Source organism: Charadrius vociferus, unplaced genomic scaffold (genome assembly GCF_000708025.1).
Source record: "Charadrius vociferus isolate BGI_N301 unplaced genomic scaffold, ASM70802v2 scaffold340, whole genome shotgun sequence".
Taxonomy (NCBI): Eukaryota; Metazoa; Chordata; class Aves; order Charadriiformes; family Charadriidae; genus Charadrius; species Charadrius vociferus.
Genome location: NW_009646631.1, coordinates 2,151,897 through 2,164,345, shown reverse-complemented (window position 1 = coordinate 2,164,345; position 12,449 = coordinate 2,151,897). Strand labels below are relative to the sequence as shown.

The window sequence follows — 12,449 nt, the reverse complement described above, 5'->3', positions numbered from 1 at the left end:
CGCTTTATATATTACATATCTGAAATAAGTAGACAACATTGCTTCAGGAATTCAGCTTGCCTCACAAATACTCTCTAACATATCTCAAAAAAGTTCAAGTTTGCCCACCTGAATATCCAATAACACTGCCAAGCCAAGTTAGGAGCTTCAGACCAAAGCTCTGATGGGCAACAATAGATGAATGCATAACTTGTACTTTCAATGGCTTTGTCTGACGACTGGTATTTCTCTTAAAAGGAAAAGGAAAAAGGAAGTAATGCATATTTAAGTCAGGACTAGCGTACATTTCCATAAAAAAACACAGCATTCCTACAATTAATTTCAATGATTTACAATAATAATACATATTCTAATTACTAACACCTACATAGGGAAGAAACAAAGCCTAAAAAGTCTGAACTTCATTTACCCTGTTAATATTTGAAGGACCTTATTACGCAATATGAACATATTTAGGCCAATACATTTTCCACTCTTGGCTTCTTATCAAGGTACACACTGATCTGCTGCATTTTACTGATAAGCAGTCCCATGCACAAATTAAGACAGCCATGTACGTTTGTTCCTCACAACACGATATGCAAGTTACACAGCAGCCCACCAAGGAAAGAAACTGATTGCCCATGGACCACTTTCAAAAATACAGATTAAACACACAGAGTTAAAACAAGAAAGAAAGAAAGAAAGAATTTTGCCTCATCTCCAGGTTAGAAACCTTGATAGTTAGACATTACACGTAAAAGCTGTTTGTTCTTTGACTGCATAGGTGGCAAGTTAAAAATATTGCACAACTTTATCCTTAAAGATACGTTAATGTTTTCAAAATACCTTAAATAGTTTAAGGGCAGTTAGTCTAGTTGCAGTATTTGTTTTTCGGTGGTAGCACTACTATGCATGAACTATTTATTTCATGTGCTTAAGTACCGCACTGCAGCAGTTAAAGAAAAACTAAATAAAAAATATTATTCTCATGTTTTTACACAGAAGAACCTTGCAATATATAGATATTATGAATATATATACACACATATAAATACAGACACACAAAATGGAAGTGTATTTGTAGTTTCACACTTGGATTCATTTAGTAACAATTTCCATAGTTGTGGCTGTGAAAGATGCAAACAACTTCATGCTATAGGGGAAAAACTAAAATAGTTTAATCATGCAGTTCTAAAAGATTACATTTGAAGTTCCTGATCACACTTTGTTTTCTGAAGGGAAAAGTGGTCTCAGAAATTCTTTTTAAGAAATTATTTTGGGTGTAACGTATATCATAATTGAAAAAAACAAACCAAAGCAAAAAAAAATGGGAGCATAAACCTGTATTTTGATACAGAATCACAGAATCACAGAATGGTTAGGGTTGGAAGGAACCTCTGGAGATCATCTAGTCCAACCCCCCTGCCAGAGCATACCTCTACTATGTGCATTGTCAACCACATGTCCAACATTTTGTATTATTAAAATATAAAGAGGCATTAAGGTAACAATATCATAAACCTGTGTAGCAAAGCCTCTTTTTGCGTAAGATGAGGCAAATAAGTCTAGTCCAATACTTACCACTATTACTTACCACTATTACTGATTTTGCTTGATCGCAGTACTGGAAGTCTCCATATCGAACAGACCTACGTCCCTTTAAATTTGTAAAGAAGTAACATTACCAGTGGCTTCTAAACAAGAAATTCAAATGCTGTTTTTTACATTAGTCTCAAAGATAAAGTAGAAATTTCAGGTGTACATTAGCAACTCTTTCTTTCATGCTATTTTCTTTTTTTAAAGTACTGGAAACAGTTACACGCTTGGTTTTCCAAAAGGAAGCCTGTACTTTTTTAAAAGAAAATAAAATTATATCATATATGCAGTTATCTGTCATACTAAATTTTCTGTGTATAATATTGTTTTTAAGATGTAACCATCACACATTTTTATTTAAAATATTGTGAACTTATCTTTAGTACTAATGAATGAATCATTAGTTTTGGTAGAATTTAAAGATATTTCAGACATTTTAATGCCTTTTTAAAAGTAGGTATTAAAGGCAATTGGTGTTTTAAACATACAACTAAAGCATTTTGTTTATTTCAAAACTAGGTTTCCAGTCTTTCTATACGGTCAATACATATATTAAAATAGACAGTTGATTCAATTTATAGTGTATTATAGACAGAACAGCTTACTGAGATTTTAGATCTGGTCTGACGTCAAATCATTGTTTCAGGCATAACCTTCTCGTTTCTTTTATATACAATACACATATGCACACATATATATACACTCATATGTATTTAGAAGTAGGACAGGGATCAACAATAGGGAAAAATCTCCAAAGCACATCCTACAACACACAGCATGTGCTCAAGTCAGCACATGTTCAGGGATTGGATGGGAATCTTTTGGTTAGTGATATTATAAAAACAGAGTAGTGATAATACAAAACCAAAATCTATTTCAGTGTTAAGTAATATAAAGTGGTTATATTGCCTTTTCCGCTGACCTTCTTGAAGTACTTTAACAACCCAAAATGACACTCATTGCCATTTTGGAAGAGGCTTCCTCCCCACCCCCAAAAAAAGGCACGAGCCAACAAAACAATATAAAATGACACTCATTTTCACAGCCACTGCTTACAGGCTCATGGTACAAATAACAAGCTGCAGTTGTCCCTAGAAAGTGTCCCTTTCTTAAAAAAAACGCACACAAGCCAGACTATAAACACAGCTGACACAGTGCTTCTGAGACCGACATACTAGATAAAATTATATTCAACATGTAGTGATTCTGAACTCATTGTTCTTTCTAAATGCTGTATGAAGTGCTTCTCCTGCCATTATCATCTGACAATTATGAAAAGGAAAATTAAATTTTTTAAAAAAAACACAAATAGCTCCATGAGCACTGGAACAAAAACAGTCAATTATGGATTTTTATCCCTCCTAGTTGACTGGTGTTACTCTGAGCATCGTTTCCCATGCTTGGAGCACTATTAGGGCTCTTTCAACGTCAGCTCCCTGATGACCAGTAAGGGATGAGCAAAAGCTGCTTCCTGTCCTTGACAGAGTCGTGAGAGACACCCTGATATCTACACTCACAAGACTTACTGGAATCCAGTTTCTCTGAAACACATATTCAATATTAGGTCTGATTTGGATTGACCAGCGAGTTAAGACATTTTAGGGTGGCCTGACACACAGGGCTCAATGACAGTAACCACGCTCTTTGAGAAAACAAACTAAAGTGCATGCAGTCATATAAAATAAATATTAGGGTAAGTATAATTAAAAGTTCTAGCAATTCATTTACTTACATCTCTATCTACTGTTGTTGCAAAACCAATAGCTTCCTTCTGCGTGCAGTTGACAGCCTTCTGAAGGGTATAAATGACTTGTTCATAGGTATGGACTTCATCATTAAACAGCATGCAGTAGTAAGTGTCACTCTTCTCACTTCAAAGCAAGCATTGAATTTATACAATTCAAAGCAACGTAGTTTAAAGAAAAAAATAAGAAATCAACTTTAGTTTAACAAAGTTTTCCACCAAGCAGACAACACAAGCCTGGGCTTCCTTTGCTATACCAGAACCTATCTGCACAATTTATTTGGAAAGGACTGACCACTCCCTGATTTCTGTAGAAATGTGTATCTTTCCTGCAGAATTAAGACCAAAATGAGCAAAATCTTAAGACAATACCTAAGTCTGAATATTATTTTTGAATATTTGTTGATTATGAATTGATAGTTTCCTACTAAAGAAAATACATTTCCTTCCAGTGCAGCCGTGCTCAATACATTCCCCCATAGCTTCTTAGAAACTTCAATGGCCTTGGCATTATTTTGCCACACCTGTTTCCCCAATAATGCATAAAGGTCTATTAGACAACAAAAACTTGGCAGTCTCTTAAAAAGCCCAAACTCAACAATCCTCAAAACCACAACTTATTAAACTTGCATAGATTCAGTGCAATCTTTTGATTCTCATCGTTTATTTACACAGCATTCTTACTCACACAATACAAAGTAAAAGAAGATACTAACAAGATGTCACAAATGAATCCATGATAACTATGATGCTCCAATACACTAAAACGTTCTGTAATGCTTTGAAGTTTTAATAAGTACACCAAAACTACATAAGAAATTATCCCGCCACTTGTTTTAGGGTATTGTATTTTACTAATACTTCCTTTTCGATTTTAAGAAAACAAAGGTATCAAAAACATTGTTTCATCATCACTATGGAGAGATGTGAGCTGTATAATCACAAAAGAAAAAATACGAGCAAAACAAATCTATTAAAATTATTTTAGTCCATTGTCTACAAAATATTCCTGACAATTTCAGGAAAGGCAAAAAGAGACTTAAAATCAGAATTTGCCTTTTCTGTTGTAAATATCTCCAATCCTTTAAAAGGCAGAAGACAAATACTATACTTACATCATTTCTAGGCCAGGCAACTCATTTTCCTTTTCCCAGGTTAATATATCCACTGCATATTTAAATGTGATGGCAAAAATATTATAAGCTCTTGCCACCATATCTTCTGGTAAGTGCACAAGAGGATCCTGGAAAATAAATATAAATAGCAATTGAGAAGTTAGATGACATTCGAAACAGGGATTGTCAAATTTGCACCCCTCTTTGTCAAAGATGATGTAGCATCTTTAATGATGTCTTTCTTTAAATGACTACATTTGAAAGGAATAGTCAATAATCATCCTGTTTTCTTTTTTCAGTTCTTCACTGACAATCACCAAAGCAGTAATCTAACACTCACTACCTAAATGTTAACTTGCTTCTGATCACCCACTTAATTTTTCACACACTTCTCCATTTTCACTTTCATTGTTCCCACTTTTGCACACCTTCTAAGATAGTTCTGACGAACTTCTAACCTTAGCTGTACTAAAATCTTTTTCCGTGATGCCTTCAAAAACATAATTTGAAATCACTGTATCTTTGGTTCCACTTACTAATATTAGTAAACTGTAGAATACAAACAGCTATGCATCTATTGCCTTGTTTTACATGCAGCACGCATTTAGAGGCAGAAGTCTTATTTAGCCAAGCTTTTACAACATCCAGTACACTGGGATCATGTGTTATGACGCATGTCTCTTACATGCTGCGGTATATAAACAACTAAATGCTTAAATGTAACTAGGTATTTCATAACGATTTGCCCATGTCTCAGTCTTGTTCACAGATAGCTGTTCCCCTTTTGGGAAGGGGCTCTTGTCAGAGCAGAATGGCTGCTGCTCCAGGTGGGGGAACTGAAATGAGGAGTGGGAGGAAGAGGAGTGCTGCCTCAGTCTGCAAAGTCAAAGGGACTACTTGGAGCAGCAAATGAGAACCACTGACAACTCTGAATCAGGTAGTACAGGTACCACCGCCATTTCCTTCCAATCCATTTCAAGGGATTTGTGTGTGAATAGAAAACATTAAAAACCTCTTCTCTAAAAAGATACTTCTACTATTTCAAATTTCTGATGTTCAGAACAACTAGTCCCTCTTCTAGAAAGCTGGAAAGGGAACAATGCATGCCCTGCAGGTCACCTGGACATAAACTATACATTGGGTCACTGACTCAATTCATCATTTGATATTTTGAAGTATGTGTAATTGTTAGCCAATTAAAATATTTAACAGTAACCCAATTTCTGTTTTAGGATTACCTAATACCAAATTCTGTGTTTCACTACAGTTTATGTTGTATAAAAACGGCCACAACAATCTTTTCGGAACTTAAGTCTGCATTATCAACAGGAAACCCTTGACAATCAGTAATTCACCTGTACCAGTGAAGTTAATCCACACACACACCCCCAGGACTCTTTGGGAATATTTGGAAGCTTTACAGGAATGTTAATAACTGCCATTTCTCTTTTTTTTTGCTTCAATTAAAACATATCTAATGTGGTGGATTGGTCTCTTCTCTCAAGTAACAAGCGATAGGACAAGAGGAAACGGCCTCAAGTTGCACCAGGGGAGGTTTAGACTGGATATTGGAAAAAATTTCTTCACTGGAAGGGTTATCAAGCATTGGAAGAGGCTGCCCAGAGAAGTCATTGAGTCACCCTCCCTGGAGGTATATAAAAGACGTGTAGATGTGGCACTTACGGACATCGTTTAGTGGTGGACTTGGCAATGTAGGTTAATGGTTGGACTTGATGATCTTAAAGGCCTCTTCCAACCAAAATGATTTTACGATTCTATACCAAACGAGCTTTTATAGACCTCTATCTTATATCTCCATCACAGCTTTCCCATAACAGCAAGTCATTTTGATTTAAAAAAAATCTGTGCTCTTTTTTTGATAAGAATCAGAACATATGTCGCACAGACAGCTTAATTTGGCTTCTTTATGCACATGATAACATATAGACTTTTTTCCCCAACACGGCAGACTCCCTTCACCTTTCAGAATAAGACAGAAAAACAAAGAAACAGAACTACAGCTGCAGAGGCAACCAAGAACATACAAAATAAAGCCTTCAAGTAGAAAACGTCATTCAAAATAACTCCTTAAAGTTAGACATTAATTTGTCTAACACAGTGTGGTTCAAATATTACTATTAAATTTCCTCCCACCACTCATGCACGGCATACAAGAATAAAAATAACCTCACATGAACGATCTATATATATACATACATATATACACAGTTAATGTTTTGAAACATGATGCCTCAATTGTTACTACCTCTTCTTCTGCAGTCTCTGATGTGTTCAGTTCATGCTTTTGACAGTAAGGACCTTCTTTCCAAGCTTCTGTATCACCACAGTCACAGAAACCTCCTCCACCTGATGTTGTCATCTAAAATTATTTAAAAACAGAACAGTTCATGTGAATATGCATATGCATACATGCACATTAAGAAATTAGTAGTCATAGATAAACTACAAAAGCACGATCACAACACCTGATAGCTTTAGCCAGTACCCTGTTAAAAAAAGCACAGTGAAACCACACCTGCTTCTATGATGGCTGAAAGCTTATCTACTTCATTGGTCTGCCAATGTCAAAAGAAAAGAGGGGGGGGGGAAAGCTTCAAACACCCCCATTCTGCTCCACCTGAAGGCTATGGGTCTTCTCTGGTTTTCAGTTTTTCTGAATCTATTACTTGCAATGCCATCTGCACTATTTCAGATTCTCACATTTTTAATCTGAACAAAGCTAAATCCTTTCCTATAGCACTATTACGCAGTGCATAAATGATGTGCTGTTTACATTAACAGAAGTTTACAGCCGAAACTTACAAGTCATCCACATAAGTCTTAGTTAAGCATAGAAAAAAGTATCTGGACACTGTAATGATACATTCACACGGTTTTAATAAAACTGATTTTAATGCTAAGATCACTTCAAATTAATAAGTGTAATAATACTTTTTTGAAGCACAAATATTTACTGATTCATAGAAGAATTATTCTTTCACCTATTTTTGGCATACAGGTACATTCTGTACATACAGGTAAACCTTACAGTATCAACAAATTTAGATGGTCATTTGAAAGAACATTTGCATACACTTTTGGATGTCACCTAGACTTGTTAATTCACTAAGCTTGCAAACTAAAAACCTACATACAGGAGGTATGCTGATATCAGCAAATTGGGTTGGGTTTCTTGGGGCAACCTGTTGCCTTTGGGTTGGTTTGGGTTTTTTTTTCTCCTAAATCCTAGTGCTCAGGGTAAACATGCAGTGATCGGATTTACATTAACAGCAGTGCTGTATCATCAAAAACAGATTTACAGAAAGGCCACACTGGTAGTTTTCACTTAGCTTCTTAGTTTAAAAACACCCCATGGCCTTCTTGGTTTTGCTTGTAGGATTTTTTTGAACTAGTGCGTACTAATAGCAGTATATTACTAAAATAAAGAGCATCTACAGTTTTAATTTTCTATTTTAAGTTTATGTTTAAAAAACAAAAATCCTGCTATTGTACAGAATTTGATAACAAATCAGACGTTTAAAGGAAATAAGTTTTAAATAGAAGTGGTTTCTTAATAAGGGTTTTTCAGTACCTTTTAAAAAGAGTCAAACATCAAGGTCAAAGCAAGTCAAAAAGCAACTGTAATGCTGTAAAATTCACTAAAGGGCATGTGTTAAAAATAACATACATTTGTAAGCTTAACTGTTGTGCATAAAATTTAATTGCTCAATATTTTAAAGTGTTAACTTTCAGAATTAACTTCCAGAATTTACACTTGGATCAAAACACTTAAGTTTAGAAGATTATTGCAGACATAATTCCAAATTTTACGTTGATTCAACATTTTGAGATTATGTATATATTCTTCAACTTTAAACAAGGAGTTTCATACATGTACAAAATTATCAATGAGTACATCATATATTCCAGCAGCATTACTAACCCTGTATCGGTGCTCTCTGTGAATACTTCCAAGAAAGCACTCCATGCATAACACGCAAGTTGGGTCAACTGCACAGTCTCTGAAAACAGCAACAACAACAACAACAAAAAAAAGAGAAGCATCAAACAAATGTTTTTGCCTTTAATTACATATTTTACAACAGGTAATTTTCAAATATCACCAATATGAACCTTCTGACTAATGTATGTATTATTCTGAAAGAGGAAAGGGATGGCTTCAAAGGAAGGGGAAACGAAGGAAAAAAAAAGTCTGTTCTCATAACAGAAGAGGCTTTAAAATATTGTCTGGGTAGCATGTATATTTAGGCAATATAGGCATTGCCTTCAAAAGATGAGACAAGTATATAAGCAAGTAAACAGATGAATTACAGAACACAGTACAGACAGGTATACAGTATAAACTCAAACAAGTCCTCTCAAGTACAGAGTACGAGCATTAACAATCTCCAGCAATCAGAGAAGACGTTTTTTTCACTCAACATTGGAAAGATAGCACACAACAGATCAGATCAAACCTCCACTTCTATGCTTAGCCCTACAAGCTCACTGAAGAGGTCCGAGAACACAATTTCCTCAACCAGATCAGAGATCATAATAAGGTCCTGTCTACAAGCACTGCTATATTAGATAGAAGTAAGATTTCTAGCAAAAGGTGTTAAACAAGTGAATGAGACAATTCTGCATTATATTTAACTGTCTCCCTGAGAAATGCTGAAAATAAATGAATCTGTGTAATACAACTGACTTTAAGACACCTCAAGATTAAATGAGTCAGGTTTTGCAACATAAAAATAACTACCAAGAGAATGAATGTCTTATGAAGGTTATTATTAAAGCAAGAATTCAAAGAACTAACTTATTTTGTTTAAAAGAAAACACCAGAGATCCTAGGAAATGTTATTATCAAGAATTATCTTAATTTTATTTCACCAAACAAATTAAACCAGGTTATCACGGAAAGACAATCAGGTAACCATGACTTACTAATGATAAAGTACCATTTTCACATTTGTTTTCTCCAGAACAGCCACTAAAGGTAAAAATGTCAAATACAAGTTCTGCGAAGCTCTTCTGTTTTAAGATAATTAATATTCATGGCATTTCTTTTTTTTTTTTTAATTAAAAAAAGTCAAACACACATTGTAACAATATGCCTACAGGATTGGGTAGATCAGTTCTACAATATCAGGTACCGATTCTTCACAGCCCTCAACTTACAGCAATATACTTACAAACTCGGTACCACTTGCCAAGTAATTTCTCAAACAAATACGAGTGCTTATACCTAAAGTAGAGGCAGACATGTAAGCTTCACAACTGGACAAAAACACACTGCTTTTAATGTATTTCATGAACTCAGAAAACAATTCTTTTCTGTATCCCACAAAAGTTTAATTTAAACTCCTATTATTCTTCATTACCAGCTAGAAGTCAAAGAAAATTATTAACGCAGAACAAGAAACATTAACAATTTTACATCTATGTTCAGTACTTAATCAAAAGAAGGTGAGACTCTATCTTGACAGCAGCAACAGCAAAAATACACTGTATTCACTGCTGACCCTGACTTGAGCAGAAGATTGGACAAGATGGACTACCAAGACATCCTTTCTAATCTGAATGACACTATGATTATATTGCTGTATTTAAATCATTTTTCTAATGAAACAAAGAGTCTGAGTACAAACAGTACATTCACCCATTCTCTAAACTCTACACTGATGGATTGCATTGTTCTATGTTTTCATCATACCTGACAGTATTCTCAAGGATATACTTTACATACTGAGTTTTTGGTCTTGAAAAAGCAACTTTTTAGAAGAAATTAGCAGAACTCCCACAGTTTTCATTAATCCACACGAAGAGTACTTGATCACTAACATATTACTTCTAGGCTGCAACACAATTTGATTTGAATTAAAACACTAGTCGTGAGGTTTGTTTTTTTTAGTTCTTTGGGACCAGATTTTACTAAAAGGTACTAAAGAAACTGTGGAAATTCTTTTAATAACCTCTGATAGTCTTCAGCCTCCCTACCCAGATCTCTCCCCTTTTTCACAGGTGTGAAGAAAGAAGCTAAGAACACCTGAGAGGAGACTAAGTTTTCTTAGTGGTTGAAAGTATCTAAAGTACCCACCAGTTTAATCTCATCCATCTCAAGATAAGGGGTCTCAAAACATTTCCAAAACTACCTATTCTAACTGATCATTGAAATGGAAATGCAGAGGAGGCAGCTCAGTCAAGTATCTCACGTCTACCCCAAACCAGAACTTTAGCAAAAAAGGCCAGTAAGCCATCATGCTTCTAGAAAAGGAGAGCACTAGAGACTAAAATTCTTCTACAATCATTCTCTCCTTGTAAATGAAGGCGATGGAAACCCACAAAAATAAACCCTCAAAATAAGACAGACATTCCCTCCCCGCCATCACCCCACCAAGCGTTCAAGTGTCCGAAAGAGTGGTAGAAACCATAGAAAACAAGAAGAATCTGTGACAGAGAGGGTACAAATTGAACTTAAACTACAGATGGTTCAGGAAAGAGAAGATGATAAAATAATGAATATACAGCTAGTAATACACTGGCTTAAACATGAAGATTGGTTGGAATTGGTTAGTAACTTTCCTCTTTCACGTAAAATGGTATTTTTCGAGAGATTTAGAGATAGAGTTAGGGAAGGAACAGGGCATGGACAGAGGTCTAAAATACAGGATCAACACTAACAACTGATATTAAACACCTGAATTACATGCACATATGCCTTCCTGCTTACTTCTGATCACACTGACAGTTCTCCCCAACCACTTTCTTAACCTTGCATTTCTTTCGTACAGAAAACAACCTACATTACACTAATTAATATTTTTCCATTTACAAATTTGTAGCATGTTAATTTTTCCATGCTCCCACCTGTCATGAAACACTGCAAGGTTACTTTAAAAATACATTTGGGGTATTAACTTTTCATTAGGACAGTATATTCTTATCAAAAAACATTCCATGACTTCACAAATTATAAATACTTCACAATGCTAAGTTGAACTACCTGCAAGAATACGTAGGCTCTCCCACTTTAAACACGCGGCCACAGAGATGGGAAGGTTTGTTCGCTTGCTCAAGCTTTGGAAAACCAAATGCAGGATCTTCGCCACAAAGATACCATTCCATTGGTCCCAGCAAAACATGTTGTGCCAGCATGTCTTCTCTTTGTGGAGCAGGGTTAGGACCCCTGCAGTAAATTTTTGGTACATAATAGGCCAGATGCTGGTATACTTCTTTCTGAAGGTCATTTGCTTGCAGCCATTTCTTTTAAATTAAAAGGAATGAGAAAACAAATTGTTCATTAATAAAAATACCAAACATAGTTCTATACATCAAGATGACTTCTTTATTTCTAAATCTAAAATGACATTGCTAAACTAGAAAGCCATGTTTCCTTCTAAGTGTTAAGTCTAGCTGATCACAGAAGAAAGACCTTGAGAAAGGAATAATTTTTTTCCCTGCTTGCACATTTTATCCTTTTGACATACAAAATTCTTTCCAAAAATCAGAAGATTTTAATTCTTAAAAATTTTCCTCTCAGATGCACAACCAGTAAAACTTCCCAACTTTAGCAGTGACTTTTAGGATAAGGCCTAGACTATGCCGGTTGTATTTCTTTGGAGTGCAGACTGATGCTGCCAGCTGGGGACACAGAGAAGCAGCGGAAGCCTGGAGCTGGCAAGGAACAGGCAAAGACAAAAAGTACAAGGAGAACGGCAAACACAGCATTAGGTAACAGTCCCTCTCTCATTTAATTTCAACAAATTACATATGAAAATGAGGGGGGGTTGGGTTTTTTTCTACCATCAAAATAGCTTATCTGAATTAATATTTCAAGCGAGATGTTAGATCCATGAATTCTCTTAGTCAATCAGTTGTAAAAAACAATGCTGACAGAGTTTTCAAAAGCCATCAAACTACTGTACCTGCTATAAGCCACTGAAAACCTCACAGCTCTTTCTAGACTTTTTTCCACTTGTATACACACACAGAGTAAAAAAAAAATCCTC

The 12,449-nt window shown here is 35.3% G+C and overlaps 1 protein-coding gene across 1 annotated transcript in view; it reads right to left on the bottom strand.

The window, feature by feature from the left end:
• The window catches only part of UBR2 (ubiquitin protein ligase E3 component n-recognin 2), a 51,654-nt gene extending 39,957 nt beyond the window's left edge, over window positions 1–11,697 (bottom strand). The window contains exons 1-7 of the mRNA XM_009888472.1: window positions 11,444–11,697; window positions 8,381–8,459; window positions 6,704–6,817; window positions 4,438–4,565; window positions 3,311–3,449; window positions 1,577–1,639; window positions 109–229 (exon numbers count right to left, since the gene is read on the bottom strand). Of these exons, the coding sequence (XP_009886774.1) occupies window positions 109–229; window positions 1,577–1,639; window positions 3,311–3,449; window positions 4,438–4,565; window positions 6,704–6,817; window positions 8,381–8,459; window positions 11,444–11,595 (796 nt within the window). The 5' untranslated portion in view covers window positions 11,596–11,697. The remainder of the gene's footprint in view (window positions 1–108; window positions 230–1,576; window positions 1,640–3,310; window positions 3,450–4,437; window positions 4,566–6,703; window positions 6,818–8,380; window positions 8,460–11,443) is intronic.
• Between the last annotated feature and the right edge of the window lie 752 nt (window positions 11,698–12,449).